At 38.9% G+C, this 20,607-nt stretch overlaps 1 protein-coding gene across 1 annotated transcript; it reads right to left on the bottom strand.

The window, feature by feature from the left end:
* Window positions 1-799: 799 nt before the first annotated feature.
* LOC132305255 (receptor-like protein kinase 5) lies at window positions 800-19,915 on the bottom strand. The gene is made up of 4 exons (XM_059802926.1): window positions 19,830-19,915; window positions 16,962-17,134; window positions 15,915-16,028; window positions 800-1,539 (listed from the first exon to the last, which is right to left on the bottom strand). The coding sequence occupies exons 1-4, from the start codon at window positions 19,913-19,915 to the stop codon at window positions 800-802; spliced, it is 1,113 nt and encodes a 370-aa protein (XP_059658909.1).
* Window positions 19,916-20,607: the final 692 nt, after the last annotated feature.

The following is a 20,607-nucleotide window of genomic DNA, read 5'->3' as shown; positions in this document are numbered from 1 at the left end:
CCTTTCATAATGGGCTTGGCGACACCACGCGCGGAGAAGGAAACTCTGTTGCTGATGCATTGGATGAGGAGATCAAGGAACCATGTTACTTGGAAGAAATGTCAACAATGTTCAGACTAGGGCTCATGTGCACGACCACGTTGCCCTCCTCTAGACCTTCCATGAAAGAGGTTTTGCAGATTCTTCGTCAGTGCAGTCCTCTGGAGGCCGACGGAGGGAAGAAAGCCCCGAAGAAGTACGATGTCGCCCCCCTCCTCGGCACTGCCAAGTATCTTGCCAGTTATAGGCGGAGTAAAAGGGTATGAGATGGAGATGATGATGATGATAGTTTGGTCTTCAGTGTGTGACATTCTAGGTTGCTATATGATGGTTAAGTATTTTATGTACTTGAGTTTTAGTTAGAAGAGTTTGGCCTTTTTTTATTTTTACTTTTTGCCGGAATCAGCACTGAAGGGAAATCATATATATATTCCTATGCTGATTCTGGCAAAAAGTAAACAGAAAAAAAAGGCCAAACTCTTCTAAAACTTCAGTACAACAAATACTTAATCATCATATAGCAACCTAGAATGTCACACACTGGAGACCAGCTTCCATGTCGCGATTTCACATCTCTTCTTCTCCCTCCTGTAGTCTCTTGTTACAAACAAAATCAATAAAACAGTAACTATGCAAACCAGTACCAAGAAAACTACGATCACAGCAACACTCCTCGTCGAAAACTTGTTGGATTCACTGCTTCTGGTGAAACAACTGAGGATGTTTGAAATTGGGTTTCTGGCACAAAGATTGGTGTTGTTCAGGAAACTGTTTCATAGGCCATATTATCAAACTCATTTGGGATTTGCCCAGAGAGTTGGTTGGAGGATAAATTGAGAGAAGTAAGCTTCAAATGGCTTAATTCAGGTGGAATTGGACCGGAAAACTGGTTGGAGGACAAGTCTAGTTCAAGAATGTCCGGCAATGATCCGATCGATGCTGGAATTTGGCCATGGAATTTGTTCCTAGCAAGATCCAGATTGGTTAGGGACTTCCATGACAAAATCTCCGGTGGAAATTCACCAGTCAGTTGATTGCCGTCAAGCAACAGAGTGGTGAGCTGAGGAAGACCGGTCAACTCCACCGGAATTCTGCCGGAAAATTGATTGTCGCTGGCTTTAAAAACAACCAATCTCAACCAAGAAGAAACCCCAACTGGGATTCGACCAGAAAAAATGTCGTTACTGATCTCCAACCTCGACAGGTTCCAAGCTAATTTGCTCGGAAGCTCACCAGAAAATAAGTAGTCACTCAGCATCGTCTGGGATAAATTCAATGAAGTCCAAAGACCCAAAGGAACCTCGCCGGAAAAGTTGTTGCTGTAGAGCTGGACCGTGCACAGAGTATTGCAATTTGCAAGCGATTTTGGGATTTCTCCAGTGAGATTGTTGGAGAAAGCGACCGCGCTGGTAAGAGACCCTCCGGCACATAGATTCTCCGGCAATTTTTCGGTGAATTCATTATCTAAAACCTCGAAAGCTTCGAGATACAAGTGAAGCCCTAATTCAGGTGGCAAAACTCCACTCAAATTGTTAGTAAAAACCCTAAAATGCTTGGGATTTGGAAGTAGGCCATTGTTTGGGGACAAAAATCCTCTCCATTGTTTTGGCCGGTTGAGATGTGTGGCCCAGATTGGGCCAGTTAATTAAAAAAAAATGACTATGCAAAAAGTTACCCTCAGTTGTTACATAGTGTATTTGGAGTTAACATATATATATATATATATAATATAATGTATATATACCATATATAAATATTATATAGTGAATATATATATTTGGGAAATTTTACTAAAATATCCTTCATATTCAAAAATCCCCCAAAATATTCTTTATTTCTTGTTCTAGGTCGTGGAATTGGTGGTGAAAATCGTGAAGGGAAGTCAAATTGGAAGAAGGTCGCGGAGAAAAGGTTGGGTTCGGACTTTGGTGCGATCGATCAAACTAAGGTGAGATCCATCGAATGCTGTAGAGATCGATGATGTTTGGCGGCACCTTTTTGAATAAAGATAAATCTCTGAGATATTTTGGGAAAGAGACAAAAGTGGTAGGTGGGGTGGTAGGTATGGATAAGATCGAAGAATTTCGATCGATCGAAGAAAAGCTGGATCGATCGAACATGGTGGAATCTTTTGGATAAGGGCAAAGGCTTGGATCCATCTTGAAGTATCCAGATCGATCACTTTCAGATCGATCGAAGAAAAGTTGAGATCGATCGAAATTGTTAAATTTTCACACTTTGCTTCATTTTGCTTCCACTTTGCTCCTTTCTTCCATTCAGCTTGAGATCGCTTCTTTAATACTCTTATTTGGCTGAATTAACTTATTTTTGGGATAAGCACCTAAAAAGGGCAATAACATAAAATTAGTCTAAAACATGAAAGTAAGATAGATAAAGGTACTAGAATACTTAAGCTTAAAGGATTTAAATGTGCACTTTTCAGCGCTCATCACACCCCCAAACTTATATATTGCAAGTCCCTAACAATGAATTATGAAGTAAAGGAATGAAATGAACAACTATACAACTATGAACTAGAAAGCAATAAATAGATGTTGATCTATTGGTTTATCATGTTTGCTCATTTAATGTAAAATCAATTTTACTGGACATCTCATTTTTAATCTTAAGTATTGTTGGGTACTATTTTAGTTATTTTTATATGTCATTATCAGGTGTGCACTAACAATTCTTTCAATATTTTCTTTTAGTCCATGTGCGTGTATGCAGATATATTGCAAGGATAACCAAGTGTCTTCTATGTCCATTAATTCCTCATACTTCAACATCCAGGTCATGGAATATTTGCTAGCTGTGCTTAAATGAAGCTTATTATAGAATAGTATATGATTTGCTATCTAAAGTGATCCAACAGCCTTAAGTTATCTGGTCAGCTTTTATTTGAAGTCAAGGGCTGTGATTAATTCATTGATTGGATAGCTTTTGTGTGGCTATAAGGAGTTGGTGCGTTCTCTCTCTAACGGCTTCATAGTTTAGAGATACATATACAGATCAAGTGTGCATCTGTTAAAAGTAGCACAAAAACTGAACAGAAAAACTATCAGAGTGCTTAAAGATGAAGACACATTATGAGCTCCAGAGAAAAATCAAAGTGACATAGCAGTCCGCAAGGAAGAATCAAGAAAGATTAAGTGGGTTTGTGCTTTATTGACAATCTGAGACAACTTGTGATGTTCATCTATTGAAGACCAAAGAGTGAGCCTGATTGCAGACGAATTTAGAGCAACCATGAAAACCCATTTTGGCCGAAGTCCTGTTGAAGATAAATAGGTGACACTCCATTAAAGAACCCATCACCGGAGAGCTACAGCAACCACACCAGAGAGGCACAGCGACCACACTTGCGTGAAGACTTCATTTCAGCGAGCTAAAATCTCTATCGACAAGAAGACCTCATTCCGGTGATTTTCAATCTCAGTCCAGCAAGCTAAAATAGCAGTATACCAGGACGTCAAAAATCTCTAAGCTTGTATCCAAGCTCCGGTACAATATCATCTTACAGAAATATTTCAAGTGAGCTTCAGTCCAGTTCCGTTCAAACAAACACCATCTCCAGTTGAAGCTTTGAAGTTGAAAAGATCAAATCCAGAAGCGGAGTGCAATGTTTATCATGTAAGGGCTGTGAAATCTATATTTCAAGTTTTGTGCTTATTTAAATCGTATCTTGTAAAACTTGGAAGAACACCATCATTGTATTATATTTTCTTGCTGAGTGACTTGGTGAGCACTTGGTTCAAGCATTGGGATGCTATGAACAGGGGGAGTGATTGAGTGATTGTCGTGAGATTGGTGAGTGGTCCTAGCACAAGGGTGTTGTGGACACGGGAGAGTGCAGCCCCGAGGACGTTTCCCCCACACTGGGGGTTTTACCTCGTATATCTGGTATGAGACAAATCCTAGCATTTCATTTGATGTTCTATCACCATGCATTAAGATAAAAAGTTGCTGAAATCTCATAAGATACCAATTCACCCCCCTCTTGGTATCTTCAATAGATAACGCCACTTTCGTAGGGAACATGATTGCATTTAGCATATGCAACAAGCCTTTTAAACCCCTAGGTTACCCCTAGTGGACGAGTGAAGTTTCGTGAGGATTTCCAGAAATGATACTCAATAACATTAAGCTCATTCTCACAAAAGAGGCACCAATATTGCAAACAAGCATCGGGAGAAAACTACCTCAAGTATGCAAGTTTTCAACCATTTCCAAGCAATCTCCCAAAATCTCAACATCAAGCAAATAAATATGGTCCTCTACACATTAAGAAAATGATTATGCAAATCAAAACAACTCCAAAATCTTTTTAAGTGGACCGGCATCAAATATGTTACTATCTAAGCCAACTAAAGAAATGATCACATCCTTACTCTCAAATTAGCACAGAAATTTAGTCCCGATCATCAAAACAAATAGTGGACCTTTTATTAAAACTTTATTGATCTACGTGCGCTTATTCATTTCACTCGATCTTTTTTTTTTTTTAAAGTACCCCAAGGATCAAAGATGGAAACATGGTGCAATGTGTTGATCTATTAAGCTTTCTAACGATCCATGAGGTAGAGCGTTAGGTCAATAACTCCCAAACCGGACGACTTTAGGGCATTAGGCGTTAAAACACCCCTAAGGACTTACAAGCTCAAATCAACTAGGCTACAAGTCAAAACAACCTCCATCTAATCATTTCCCACTTCTCACCTTTTAGGAGAAGTCCTCACTTTTTTTTATTGCTTTTGCAACCCTTTCTTTTTTTTTTTTTTTTTTAGCATTCAATTATTAACCTAGAGTTTGGGTCCTCCACCTTTCGGCGCAAGAAATTCAATGCTTGATGAGGTTAGAATCCCGGCTACTCAATGAAAAGGAATTGTTATCCACTTTTGTCAAAATGAAAGCTTTCAATACAATACTAGCTCAATTGGGATATAACCAATTCAATAATCAACAAAGCATGTACCCCACAAATGAATGCTAGTGTGCGCCTGTGCTAGTGTAGAATCCTAGAGTAAATCTCAAAACAATCACAAAATCAGGATGATGTGGACCACCAATGCAAGCAAGATATCAATTTTTTGAAAAATTTACTCCTAAATGGCATCCACAAGACATACAAAGAGTATTGGACTCTCAAGTCAAGCAATTTTTAAATTTTAAGCAATATAGTCCTCAAAAGATCAAAATCATCGCTAACATGGATCTCAAATCTCAATTATACATTAAGTCTCAAACTTAAGTAGAATACAATAAAGCCACTTTACCCCCAAACTTAAACCGCACATTGTCCTCAATGTGTAATGAGAACAATGAAAAAGATGGAAAGAGTATACCGTGGTGGAGAAGAGATGAAGCCCGGCAATGATTCATTGGGAAAAAGTGCACCCCTAAACTTGGAATCAACAACCTATTTGAATAATCACACTAGCAAACTCACATCAAATATCAAATGGGATAAGATAAGCAAATCAAGCATTCTAAGGCAAAATAACGCAAGATGCAAGAGAGATATGAGATGAAGCCCTATACCAAGTATGAAAGCATGAGTACACACAAGGGCACAATGGTAAAAAGTTTTTTTTTTTTTTTAGAAGCAAAATTAAACAAACTGCAAGAAAATATGAACAATGATTGCTAAGTTTAATGTCTCTAGCTAGACGGAATACTGCTTTAAAAGATCAAGATTTTTTTTTTTTTTTTTTTGAAGCTTCAGATCGATTGAAAAGGTGAAATCCTGCAGACAAGATCAATTGATGCACAGAGAGGTGAAATATGCAGAGATCCAAAAATTTTATAAGTATGGAACTGAGATCAATCGAAAAGAAAGTTCAATCGATCTTGGAAGACTCAGATCGATCTAAAATGAAGTTCGCACGATACACAGAGAGCTGAAATATGCAGGAATTTCTCGCACGATGGGACTAAGAGATGATTGGATGCAGAGATAATGTTCAATCGATCGAACCTATTCCAAGATCGATCAAACAGAAACAATTAAGGAAGAATTTGAACATCTCATTGAAAACATTGAGTGCATTACTAAATCTCTTCATAAATTGGATCTACCAAAAGGGCAGCTTCCATATGCCTTTGAAAAACTTGTCCCTCAATGTAGGGTTTCAACCTTTGCCCATTCACCTTGAATGTGTTGCCATTATTTAAACTTTGGATTTCAACCGCCCCATACGGCGCAACAGAGATGATCTCATATGGACCTTCCCATTTGGTTCGCAACTTTCCGGGAAAGAGTTTTAACCTAGAGTCAAAAAGCCAAACTTTTTGACCAGGCTCAAAAGATTTCTTCACAATGTGTTTGTCATGAAAAGCTTTAGTTCTCTCTTTGTAAAGTTTGGCATTATGTCTCAACTCTTCCAACTCACTCAATTGGAGTAATCTGTTCTCTCCGGCTTTGTCAAGGTCAAGATTGAGCTTTTTAATTGTCCACATCGCTTTGTGTTCTAGCTCAACCGGAAGATGGCAAGGCTTTCTATAAACAAGTCTATAAGGAGACATGCCAATAGGAGTCTTATATGCCGTTCAGTAAGCCCACAAAGCGTCATTCAACTTGCGTGACCAATCCTTCCGTGTTTGTGTTAACCGTTTCCTCAAGAATATGTTTAATTTCCCGGTTTGACACTTCTACTTGCCTACTTGTTTGAGGATGGTAGAGAGTAGCAACTTTATGAGTAACGGAGTATTTGAAAAAGAGTTTCCTCAAAATTTGATTGCAAAAATGCTTTCCTCCATCACTAATTAATGACTTCCCGAGCGTGTGCACAAAATAATGCACAACACTTTAAGTTTGGAATTTAGTGTCACGTGGGCATCATACTTTAAATTTATAAACCGCTTAACACCTATACTATGTAGTATGAGTGAGAAGGGATCGTCTCAAGGGATTGAGGTGTCGTACTAGATTGAGGAATCAAAATTAGGGTTAGTAGGTCGAGTGATCAAAATAGTGGTTGGTTGGTTGAATTAAACTAGATACAATTTAAATTAAAGTAAACAATAATGTAATAAAGAGAATAAAAGAGAGAGAGAGAGATCTTGGGATTTAGAGATCACCACTAAGCATAACTTTTCTACACCTTTAATGAATGATTAATGAGGGGAAGAACATGTATTGCAATATAGAGTGTGTGTGTGGTTGTTTCAACAAGCATGGATGACAAATTAAGCATATATTGTCTAAACAACATGGTGGATAGCACAACATATCAAATTAAGCCATTAATCCTTTCTTTAAGCTCATAATCCAAACACATCACAAGGTTAGAGATACATGTTACTTGCTTTTCATAAGTATGGAACATCAACAACAAGTATGGATTGTTCTCCCATTTAACAACTACACTACAACTAAACTAATGATATGAAATTAAACTAATTAAACTAAGGGAGATGTACAATCCATCAAGTAATGAGTATGAACCATCAAATAAACCACAAGAACATGACATTAAGCACTATGTCCTGACAATCTCTAGATCTATAGCATCAATACACATAGACATGCATCAATAACACAAGAAATAGAGACAAACACATGAACATCTATTCTAGCATACATAGACATATGGATAGAATGAAATGATCAATTGGAAGCATTAAACCACATAAATCATTTAATAAATAAGATCTATATATATAAAAGTGTCAAGACATGAATCACAATACAAATCCCCTCAAAAATACATAAATCAAGAAGTAGAAAGCATGCTTAGGGCTAACTCTAGCCCTAAGAGGATGTCTAGCCACTCATGGATGATGTCCTCCAACCCTTAAGGGTAAGCTCCATGAAAGAAATCTGCTCCTTAGTTGATGAAGAGTCTCCAATGGTGTCTCTAGCCTCCTCCTCTTCTTTTCTTCCTCACTAAGAGTTCTCTAAGGCATGATATGATATGATGTGATATGATACAAAAAGTAATCCTTATCCTTATATAGGTAAGTCAAATGACACCCAAAATGAGCTGGGGTCGTACAGCAAATATTCCCCAATGATTGGATAAAGGATAACTTTTTGTGAGTTGGAAATTCAACTTTTTCGCACTGGAGGAAGTTCGATCGATCGAACCTTGGACTTGGATCGATCGAACATGGCTGAGATCTATCGAACTTAAGTTGGATCGATCCTCAATGGCGACGCTTTTTTAGATAAAAACAAATCTAAGATATTTTAAAGATATTTTTGGGAAAAGGACAAAAGCAGTTGGTAGGGTGGTACAACTGGATAAGATCAATCATTTGGATAAGGACAAGAATGTTCGATCGATCAGGGAAGGAAGATGGATCGATCGAACTTTTAAGATCTTTGAACAGGGATAAACATGGCTCAGATCCATCTTGAAGTGCTAAAATCGATGAAAGTTGGATCGATCGAACTTTTCTTGAGATCGATTAAAGTTGTTGAAAATCCTCCCTTTGCTTCCTTTTGTTCTATTTTGCTCTTTATTTGATTCATCCTAGAATTACTTCAATTATGCTCTTATTTGGCTGAGTTAGCTTATTTTGGGGATAAGTACCTAAAAATGAAAATAACACGAAATCAATACAAAATGGTAAAATAAGATAGATAAAGGTCCTAGAATACCTAAGCTTAAGGGGTTTATATACGTACTTTTCAGTGCTCATCACTAATCATTACCCTTGGCATACCAAAACGAGTGAAAATGTTGGATTTAATGAATTGAACAACCACAGAGTGGTCATTAGTTTTGGTAGCACAAGCTTCCACCCACTTAGAAACATAATTAACGCAAGCAAAATGTATTGATATCCATAAGACACAGGAAAATGACTCATGAAATCAATGCCCCAAATGTCAAAGATTTCAACAACAAGAATATTTGTCAAGGGCATCATATCTCTTCTCGACATTGAACCTATTTTTTGACATCTCTCACACTCCTTGCAAAAATTGTAGGCATCTCTATGAATGGTGGGCCAAAACAGCCCACTTTGAACCACCTTCAAGGCGGTCTTCTTCGCACTAAAATGCCTACCGCATGCAAGAGTATGGCAAAACACAATGATGCTTGGAATTTCACTATCTGGAATACATCTTCTTACAATTTGATCAGGACAATATCGGAACAAAATAAGATCTTCCCAATAGTAATTCCAGATGTTAGCAAAGAAACATTTATTCATTTGCTTTGACCAATTCGTCGGAAGCTGGTGTGTCGCCGCACCAACATCTAAAAGTGTGCAAAGAGATGAACTAAGAGTGTGAGTGTGCAATATGGCCAAGTCTTAAATTTATAAATGCCACTACTACCTCAATATGGCCAAGTCTTAAATTTATAAATGCCACTACTACCTCTAACTAAAAATATAGCTAGGGTGAGTAGGGATCGTCCAAGGGATTATAGGCGTGCACTAGCAATGGAAACAATATATAGGGTTAGTAGGTTGAGTGATCAAAGATTGGTTGGATTGATAGATTAAGCTATTATGCAAATAAAATTAAAGTAAACAAAATTCAATGATTAATAAAGTAGAGAAAGATATAGAGGGGAGGACATGGGGTACTAGAGCTCACCACTATATTTGACTTCACTAGACACTAGCAATTGTATATTAATGGGGAAATTGACTTGTAACTTGTGTGTATGTGTGACACTAATTAATACAAGGCATGGATGACAAACAAGCATAGATTGTCAAGCCAAATCAAATGGAAATCACAATCTATCAAATGAGACCAAAATCCATGTAATGAAACCACAATTTATGCACACACAACTATCTATAAACATTCACCTAATGCAATTATAAGTATGGAACACCAAGGAACAACAGTAGATTGTCCACTTATCTATGAATTTAAAGCAACTACACTACATCTACACTAAAGATATGAAATTAAACTAAATAAGCTAAAGGTGTGGTACAATCCATCAAGAAACAAGTGTGAACCATCAAATAAATTGCAAGAATGTTCAATTAAACTCTATGTTTTGACCATCTCTATATTAACTTCATCCATACACATAGACATGCATAAACTCCACTAAATCTGGAGAAAAGCACATGAATCATCCATTCTAGCATACATAGACATATGGTTAGAAATAGATAATCAATTGAAAGCATTAATCCATACACATCAAGTAGAAACACAAGAGATATATATAAATCCAAGATCAAAACATTTGTTACAAATGAGTCCCCAAAAATATACAAAGAACTAAATCTAGTAAGCAAACTTAGGGGCTACTCTAGCCCCAAGTAGATGTCTAGCCACTCATTGAAGTAGTCATCCAACCCTCAAGGGCTATCTCCATAGTAGGAATGACCTCCTTCTTGATGGAAACCCTTGAAGAATGGAAGAACTCCCCAAAAATGTGTAAAACTCTCTAATCTCTAGCCTCCTCTCCAAGATAAGAAATATACAAGTTATGTTGAATGTTACAAGTTATGATGTAAAAATGGCTCAAAATCCTTATATAGGTAGGTCAAGTGTCACACCCAATGGTCTGGGCTCGTACACCAAGGTCCCTCCAATGATTGCACCATGAGCCAACTTTTAATGAGATAAAATCTATTTTTTTTCGGACTTGAGGCGGTTCGATCGGTCGAACTGTGGTGAGATCGATCGAACTTAGATGAGATCCATCGAATACTGCAGAGATCAATCATCCTTGGCGGTGCCTTTTTGAATAAAGACAAGTTTCTAAGATATTTTGGGATTTTTTGGAAAAAAAAAAAAAAGTGGTAGGTAGGTGGTAGGTGTGGATAAGATAGGATAAGATCGAATAATTTCAATCGATCTGAGAAATGTTGGATCGATCGAACTTGGTGAATTCTTTTGGATAAGGACAAAGGCTTGGATCTATCTTGAAATGTCTAGATCGATAAACTTTCGATCGATCGAAGAAATGTTGAGATCGATCGAACATGCTAAATTTCCACACTTTGCTTCATTCTACTTCCACTTTGCTCCTTTCTTCCATCCAACTTGAGTTAGCATCTTTTAAGCTCTTATTTGGCTGATTTAACTTTTTTTTTGGGATAAGTGCCTGAAAAGGGCAATAACATGAAATTAGAATAAAATGGGGAAATAAGATAGATAAAGGTCCTAGAATACTTAAGCTTAAGGGGTTTAAATGCGCACTTTTCAACGCTCATCACACCCCCAAACTTAAATATTGCTAGTCCATATGAATGAATTACAAAGTACAGGAATGAAATGAACAACTATACAACTATGAACTAGAAAACAATAAATGGATAACGCCACTTTCGTAGGGAACACGATTGCATTTAGCATATGCAGCAAGCCTTTTAAACCCCTAGGTTACCCCAAGTGGATGAGTGAAGTCTCGTGAGGGTTTCCAGAAATGATACCCACAAACATTATGTAACGACCCGAGTTTTTATTCAACCCGGTAGGTCAGTGATGAACCGAAGATTGACCCGCTAACGGATCCTGATGCGGAAGCAAGAAACTAAAACAATGGTCTCCCAAGGCACTACACACCTCTAAGACACTTTGATGACCTTCCATGAGGTCATAGAACTCAATAAGAACTGACGCGGAAACAAAAGATCGGAATTATGACAAGTAAGCCCCTAGGGGCAAAATGGTCACTTCAGAAACTATGGATTCGGGTGCCACCAAGAATCTAATCAAGATGGACTCAAGAATCGCATGATTCGGAGTTCGAACGAAAGAGAAATAACAAAATGAAAAGAAACGAGCAAAGCCCGTTAACCAAGGGCAAAATGGTCAATTCACAAACAAGAAGGGAAATTTGACTCTAAGCAAGTCAAATAAGGTCCACACAACCTAAACTAATCATTTTAGAACATTCCAAGAGGTTCTAAGAACATTGGACAAGAATACCACAAAATGCCCTTTTCCGGTTTAAACAAAATATGACACTGTCTCACTAAAACATAAATAACTCCCACTGTGATTTGAATCTGAGAATGGCATAGGTACCAGTGGAAATCTGACTCAAAATCCATGAATTCAGGCTCAAGAATCTACCCATTTGGGTTAGAAATGAAGAAGATATAGCCGTTTGAAGTCGAAACCTCGATGTTAAAACATATTTAAGTAGCTGTATGAAAACAAGCTATTTCGGTTGACCGAAATAGAGTTTCGGTTGACCAAACTGGAAAAAATTATGTTGAAAACACATGTTTTGCAGGGAGGAGGTTGGTTCGGTAAACCGAAATGAACCATTGGTCGACCGAAATAAACCATCGGTCGACCGGAATGGTCCTGAACAGTGAAAATGGCTACTGGAATTGATGATTTACTGTGCAATGAAGATCCCAAAAGCCATCGGTTGACCAAAATGGAGTTTTGGTCGACCGAAACACCTCGAAAAGCTGTTATAAGGTCTGCTATGAACAAGAATTGTTGAGGCTTCACCCAAGCCTCAAACCCCAACATGAGATTGGTCCAAAAACATGATTTTAAGCTATGTAAGCATGCCAACAAGCGTACTTTAAGTGTTGGAGTGTGTTACAATGGCCCATGGTCTCATTGCATAACATTTACAAGATTTTACATATCAAACCTCCAAGGTTGGTAAAAATACATTTTAAATGCAAAACTTGAAATTTAAATACATACACTTGAACTTTCAAGTTTGTGGCCCTTGGCCTCATGTCATACATATCAAATAGGTACCAAATAGTGTATTTAAGTACACTTTACATGTCATTAGGCAAAAAATGGGATATTGAATCAAACTAAGTATTACAACTTTAAAGGTAAAACTTGAACATGCTAACACTTGCATATAAACAAGAATGAATTAAAAGAAACTTCAAATCTCTAAATCACCTAAGGCAAGTACAAATCTCCGAGTCTTGAATCCTGTACCTGAATAAATCCCCCAGTAACTTCAGGGTGAGTAAACAAGTTTACTCATAGAGAATGAGCATGCATCGACTCGATTTCTTTCAGATTTTTAGATTAACATGAAACACTTCAAAAATGATCATGTCACCTAACGTCTATGCCAAAGTGAGACTCAAGGATCATCCTAAGCTATCTTAGAGTGTAAATCAATAAGAATCATGATATATATACATATATGAAACGAATCAAGGTTGGGATAATCCAAAAAACACGACAAGAAGGATACTTGAGTACAAATCAACATGAATTGCATTTTTAATACAATTAAGTAAGGTTTGGAATAATCCATACAACACGACAAGAGAATACTAGATTACAAGAATCACCTTATCAATGCAATTAACACGATTAGAACATACCAATTAACACGATAGGAGTAATACATGAAATCAAGGACAAGGCATAATATCTATGCAATAAAACAAGGATGAATATTCCATGAAGCACGAAAAGAGTTATACATGAAATCATAAACAAGGCATAATATCTATGCAACTAAACAAGATTGGAGCATTTCACATATCACGACAAGTTTAAAATCTTCAAGGAATAGCAACTTGAAATTTAAAGAGTGAAATCAACCAATGTGGAAACTCGGATATCGCCCGGATTAAAACCGTACTCTTGGGATCACTTTAGGGTTACTAACCCATAGATACCTTCCCCTAGTGCGCACTATAGTGTAGGGAACTCTCTATCTCCCGTACTAGAACCAAGTCCTAGCCATGTCAATTTTTTATTGATATCCCAACTCCCAAAATCAACAAGTTGTGCAAGTCAAGATAGTATCAAAATACAAGAAATGCATTAACCACGTTTCATGCACAACCAATATTTTGGAACACACAAGTCATGCCCTAAGTTCTCAACTACAATGGCATGCGAATTATCAAGAAATCATAATGTGCATCTATATAAACTAGAACCAAGATATATCGCACAAGAAATCTATTGAAATAAATATACCACAAGTATAAGATATATGATTCGATTACATACTAAACAACACATGTGTAATTAAACCATTCCAAGAAAAATGTGCATATTCATTAAGTACATTAATAAAACTAAGTTACAAGAAGTCATGATACTTGATAAAAAGACAAGGGTCCATGAAACACAAGTCCAATTCACAAGTTTAACAATAATTCAATATCAAGGCATGATTAATTCGAAGGAAGCATAAAAAGGAAATTTAATCTACTTAGTGGATTAAATTATCAAGACTACAAGGCAAGTCCAAATGATCTCAAATTAATGTGCGTTATACAACATGTCAAGACTTGATTTAAAAGTATGATACAAGTGACTTCTAAGCAAGATACGACCATGAGTATTAAACTTTAATACTAGAAAAATAATAAATGAAAGGTTTCAAAGCCTAATCAAATATTCTAGATTTAATATATGTGAAAGTATATGGCATACACATCAATAATATCAAGTGGGAATTCAAATGAAGTAAATAGTACACATGGAATAAATTAATTAATCAATTAATTAAATATTTTCTAGATTTTAAAACACCTCCAATTACTCTCGAATTCACCTATTTTGAAGAGCATGCTAGGGCCTAATATAATATGCTAACACAAATTGATTTCAAACTAGTTAAGGAAACATGAATTAATCTTTCACTTAAGAAAAATATTAAATAAAATCTTCATTAGTTGTTCAAATGCTCTCAATTTAATATGAATCAAAGGAGAAGAGAAGAAAAGAACTTGCCTTAAGGATTTTGATAAAAACCCTAGTCTCCTTCTTCCTTTTTTCCTTCTTTTTCTTCCTTCTTTCTCTCTCAAAACTCTCTGCCTTTTTTCTAAAAAATATACTACGTGATTTAATTTCTAACTCCCTTTTACTAACCTATATTTATATATTTATAAGTTAAATAAAATAACCTAATCATCTTCCCAATCCAAGTCAACTTAATAAAAGAAAATAATAAAATTAAAATATTAAAAAGGTAACTAAAAATATAAGGATATACATAATCTATGTATATCCTTATTACACAGACATATAAAATATATACATCAGATTATTAGTACTAAATTACAATAATATTAATTAATTAATTACTTTCCTTTTATATATATAAAACTATCCATGGGTAAGTGTAGGTGCAAAATTTCGCTCAACCAATAATGATTGAGAAAAATAAAACAACTCACTCAAAAACAACAGAAATAAATAAGAATAATGTATAGAGAAGTGTGAATTGCTTGATCCTTTATTGGAGGTCTTAGCCTCTATTTATATACAAAAGATTGCAAAATTATGGTAGGACTCGCGTTGCTTGCCCTCCAATTCTTTCTATATAGCCATTCTTTTCTAATAGAGTTCTTTCCATTGTTGAATCTTCCATACATAGAAATTGCCTTGTACAGAACTTCCTATCCGAATTTTCCTTCTACAGTAAATCCTTCAAATGGTAGGATTTGTGCATTCTTGGGCTGAATATATTTTGGTCCGGCTGGGCTTGAATAACAGGCCGGATGGTAAATACTCATAAGCTGGGCTGATGACTTTTTCTTGATCCGGCCTTGATGGAAGTTGGAGGACAAATTATAATGGTCTTGGGCTGTAAGTATGCTCAATTTGGGCTTGAACATGATGGGCCTTAAATGGCCTTGGAATGTAGATATGTGTGGTGGTGATGTGTGCGTTTTTTATTGGAGGGAGTTTTTCCCTCCACACTTTGCCCCAAATTCCATTTTTAATTGAGTGACGGCTCCTATTAAAGAGGGAATTGAAACCGGTTTTTATTTGCTTCAGAAACGGTTCGTGATCTCTCATTATTAATCCGTCACACAAGACTCTGCAAGAGTTACATTTGCCCTTGCTGCACTTCTGCGTCCTTCATTCCATCGCTTCCATCGCTTTGTCAGGTTAGTTTCGCATCTTTCTCTTCAATCTTTCATTATGAGTACTTCATCTACTCCCGAACGTGCAGACCTTGGGGATTCTGAATCCACACCTTCATCCTCTCCCATTCGCATTAGGGCTCCCCCTCCTAGGGTTTCTACAGATCGCCCTTCGTCGAATCCATCAGGTACTTCCCCTCTTCCAACCGAAACATCCACCTCAGGCTCTGATTACGTTCTTACCCATGAAGAGAAGAAAGCAATCATCTCTATTCGCCGCATCAAATTCTCTATTGCTTCGGTAATGGAAGAATTTGATGTTCCTGAAGGAGTAGAAATTGTAGAATATCCCGAGGGTGCTGATTTCACCTCCGGCGAGGGAATTGAGGAGGATGAGTTGCTTCTTTCGGTAGGGCACCTTAACGCCCTCCGATTCCCTCTTCATCCCTTCTATCATTTAGTTTTCAATAAGCTAGGTCTTGCCCCCCTTCAAGTAAATCCCAATTTCTTTCGCATCCTTTCGGCATTGTTGGTGCGCCGAAAATTAGAGGCTCTGGATTTGACCCATGCCGACCTTCTGCTTACTTACAATATATCTAAGCATGGGACCGAGCCTGGTCGCTTCTTTTTTACCTCTCCCCTTTATCAAAGGATATACACGAACCTTCCTTCATCCGAAAAGAAATGGAAAGAAAGGATGGTTGTAGTTAAAGGAAAATGGTTCGTGTCCCAATCAATTGCGCTTCCCATCCCACGCAAATTCGGGAAATTAGGTATAGAATATTTAACCTCCCTTCATACCAAGTGTTCTGGCTGTTTTCCTTGCCAAGTCTTAATATTTCGCCATATTTATGAATTTCTTGGTGTTTTTTCAGCTACATTCCCAGCCTCCGCAGCAAGGAACAGACTTTCTTTTCTTGAGGAACGAGTCTGGAGTGACCCCTCGCCTATCGAGGACCTGCTAACCTCTTCAAACCTCAAGGACATTGCTTCCAGTGCCGTTGCTGCAGACCTCATGGATCTGTCTCTACCATCCTTTGACAGTTTCCCTATGACTGAGGAGGAGATACGGAGGGCTGAGGCTTTAAAAAAGAAAGCCGAAGATGCCCAACCCTTGGTCGTCATTGGATCAACTAAGGATGAGGTGGAGGTTGAGGAACCGCCATTGAAGAAATCTCGCCTCAACCCCTCTTCCTCTGGCAGGGGCAAAGTCCCTTCTAAAAGCAGAGGGAAAAAGGCTGGAGAGGCAGAACCTGAAGATGAAGTCAGGGCCTTTCTTGCTGAGGCTGGGGCTCCTTGGACTCCTTCCTTCACCAGGGCTGACAGGTCAGTCCTGCACTCAAGGGATTCTGTGGTTACAGACCCTTCAGCTGCACTGGCGGTGGCTCGAGGAATGTGGCTCCCAAAGGACGAGGAAGCCATCAGCCAAATGGGGTTGGAGCAACTACTCCCCTCTGCCCTAGTCCGGGCTATAGAGGTTCGCATTGCTCCTTCAACCTTAAGTTACTGTTGCTTGCTTATGTTTCTCTTTATGCTTATATGTACTTCCCTGTTAAACAGAGTCTATACCATACCATGGCCCTCTGCGCCACTGCAGAAGCTCAATCCCTCTCCATCAAGAAGTTGGAAAAGGATCTTGAAAATGCAGAGAAGAGAGCCACTACTGCCTCTACCAATCTGAAGATAGCTTCTGAAGCCAAGGATGCGTACAAGAGGCAGTTGTCAGCCTCTGAGGCTAAGGTGGATTCTCTTCAGGCCGAGGTTCAACGCCTGACCGAGGCTCTTACTACCTGCTTCAAGGCGGGAAAGCAAATGCAAGGGCGCTACTCCTGTCTGGCGCACTTGGCTAGTGCTAAAGCGTTCCGGTCTGGCTTTAATCAGGGTTCAGGCCCTAAGACGATGGATCCGGACGCCTTTGACAAGAAAGTGGGGGTGCACTTCCCATATGATGAAGGGCCAGAGGCTTTGGAAGCTGAAATCCGCTTTGCCGAGATGGTGAAGGCACATCTGAAGGGTACTCCCAGCTCCCCTGCTCCTGCGGCTTCAACTCCTCCTACCTCAAGTCCTAATGTAGTGGATGCTTTTGAATCTACTCCCTTCGATCCGAAGAGGAAGTAGAGCCCTGTACTTTGTTTTTATGAACAGCTTGGATAATGAATATACCTTTTTGTTTTAGGCTCGTCTGACTTGCTTTTGTTGTATGTTCTTGATACTGTTTATATTTCTCTGTTTGGTAATGTGTTTAAACATTAAACATTGTCTTTATGCTTCGGATTTATGCTATCCGTGAAAACGCAAGGATTGTGAGAAGAAGGAGATCCTTTTAACAGTTTAGTTGATATCGCAGGATGATTCGTATGGACAATGATTTAACTGTTAAATGGACCCTCCTTGCCTTTCATTTGCCTTCAGTAGAAGTATACATACTCTTTCCTTCTCATGTGTTCCTGATGTGGAGTATGATGAACTTATGACATATCCGCATACACAAGGTATTAAACACTTAGAGTCCGGAGGAAAGAGTTTTGATCTGGACATCAGAGATCTAAGGCGAATTACTCCTTGGCACTGAGTGTGGAGGACTAGTGCTAAATAGGACACTTAGGGTCCGAAACTGTCTCGGATACTCGGGATCCGAGGCGAATTTATCCCTCGGCACTGAGTGTGGAGGAATATTGCTGAATAGGACACTTGGGGTCCGAAGCTGGCTCGGATACTCTGGATCCGAGGCGAATTATACATTCCCTGGCGTGGAGCCGGAGGGGGGTTTTGCCGAACCGAACACGTAGGGTCCGAGGCGAGATTTTCGCCGAGCCGAACACTTAGGGTCCGAGGCGAATGACCTATTCTCCGGCGCTGAGCCCGAGGGGAGGTTTAAATGAATCACTCCCCGGCGCTGAGCCAGAGGGGAGGTTTTGCCGAGCCGGACACTTAGGGTCCGAGGCGAGAGAAGAGGTTGTGCCGAACCGAACACTTAGGGTCCGAGGCGAGAGAACTACTCCCCGGTGCTGAGCCTGAGGGGAGGTTGTGCCGAACCGGACACTTGAGGTCCGAGGCGAATGAATTACTCCCCGGCACTGAGCCTGAGGGGAGGTTTATTTTATATTTTTCCTCAAATCACTTATTATGAGGCTAAAGACTCAAAAATGATAGGAGGCCAAGAAAGCGAGTAACAGTGGCTGTGAAGTTCTCCATTTGTCGACTTTAGAGACCTGCCTCCACTGATACTCCCTTCTTGGCAGCCAAATGTTGTGGACCGCGCATATATGAACCGCATTTATTCTCTATTTCTATCCGATGTGGGACATAGACTAAATTTTGTCAAAAAAGTCGGTGTAAGGAATGCCTCTGGTATTGAGCTTGACAACTTTAAATACCAGTGGGCCCTCCTTACACCGTAATTAACTATTTGAATATTCCCGTATATAACATAATGTAGCACATACTGTTTTATCGATGTGGGATAGAAAGTTTTAAGCACAGGCCATAATTCATGTGTTTTGTGTCTTGTGTGCTTGTTGGTTTTTGTGTTTGTGTTTTATTCGTTTTTGTTTTTGTTTTGTAAAAATCATTGTTTTGTAAAAATCATTGTAAATGCTTTGCTTCTAACGCATAGTGCGACTTGGCATGCGCATAAAAATTGCGTAATCATAGAGTTCGTATGACTCCCCATTTTTATAAAAAGAAACAAAAACAGAGGAGAGTAATATTGAATAGAGAAGCAAAATAAAGAAAAGTTTGGCTGACTGCGGACATATTCAGCCTTATTTGTGAAGAACTTATAGCAAAATTGACAAACTTAACTAATGGAAATACCTTTTCAGGTGTATTGTGTTCCAAGGCCGCGCAATGGGGCGTCCGCCAGCTTCGGCCAAACGATATGCTCCTTTCCCCACTACTTCGGTAACTCTGTAGGGTCCGGTCCAATGAGGTTCCAGTTTCTTTACATGAGCTGTCTCCTGCTTCAACACCCAATCGCCTACCACAAAACTCCTGATCCTGACGCGTTTGTTATAACTGTTACACACCTGTTGTTGGTATGCCGCGAGTCGAATTGCTGCTGCATCTCTTCTTTCGTCCACCAAATCAAGGCTATGTTCGAGTTGTTGCTCATTGTTCCCCTCCAGCACCAAGGATGTCCGAAGGGTTGGGATTATGGACTCGGTAGGAATGACAGCTTCGGACCCATATGCCATAGCAAATGGGCTTTCTCCCGTGGGTCGTCTTGGAGTGGTTCGATAGGCCCAAAGCACTTGAGGGAGATTCTCGTACCACTTTGTCTTCAATTTCTCCAATTTTTTCTTTAAGCACCCGAATATCGTGCGATTAGTTATTTCAGCTTGCCCATTGCCTTGTGGATGACTAACTGCAGCCAACTTTTGCAAGATTCCATGTTCGCTAAAGAATTTCCTTGTACTTCTGTTATCGAGGTTCTTACTATTGTCCATTACGATGACTTTTGGTACCCCAAACCGGCAAATAATGTTGCTCCAAATGAAATGCTTTACTTCTTCGTGGGTGATGCTAGAGAAGGCTTCAGCTTCCACCCACTTGGTGAAGTAATCCGTAGCCAGAAGCACATGCTCCTTTTTGTCCATGGTTTTGGGCAATGGTCCTACTATATCAATCCCCCATTGGGCGAACGGCCATGGATTAGCCATGGCGTGCAAACCCTCGGCAGGTTGGTGCTTTATTGGACCATGACGCTGACACTTGTCACATCGTCTTGAGTATTCCTCGGCATTCCGAGCCAAGTATGGCCAGAAATAACCTTGGGTCAGAATTTTGTGTGCAAGGGATCTTCCT

This window comes from Cornus florida, unplaced genomic scaffold, assembly GCF_030987335.1.
Source record: "Cornus florida cultivar Cherokee Brave unplaced genomic scaffold, ASM3098733v1 CherokeeBrave_3.0.0_Hap2_Chr04, whole genome shotgun sequence".
Classification (NCBI taxonomy): Eukaryota; Viridiplantae; Streptophyta; class Magnoliopsida; order Cornales; family Cornaceae; genus Cornus; species Cornus florida.
This window is presented reverse-complemented; position numbering and strand designations above follow the sequence as displayed.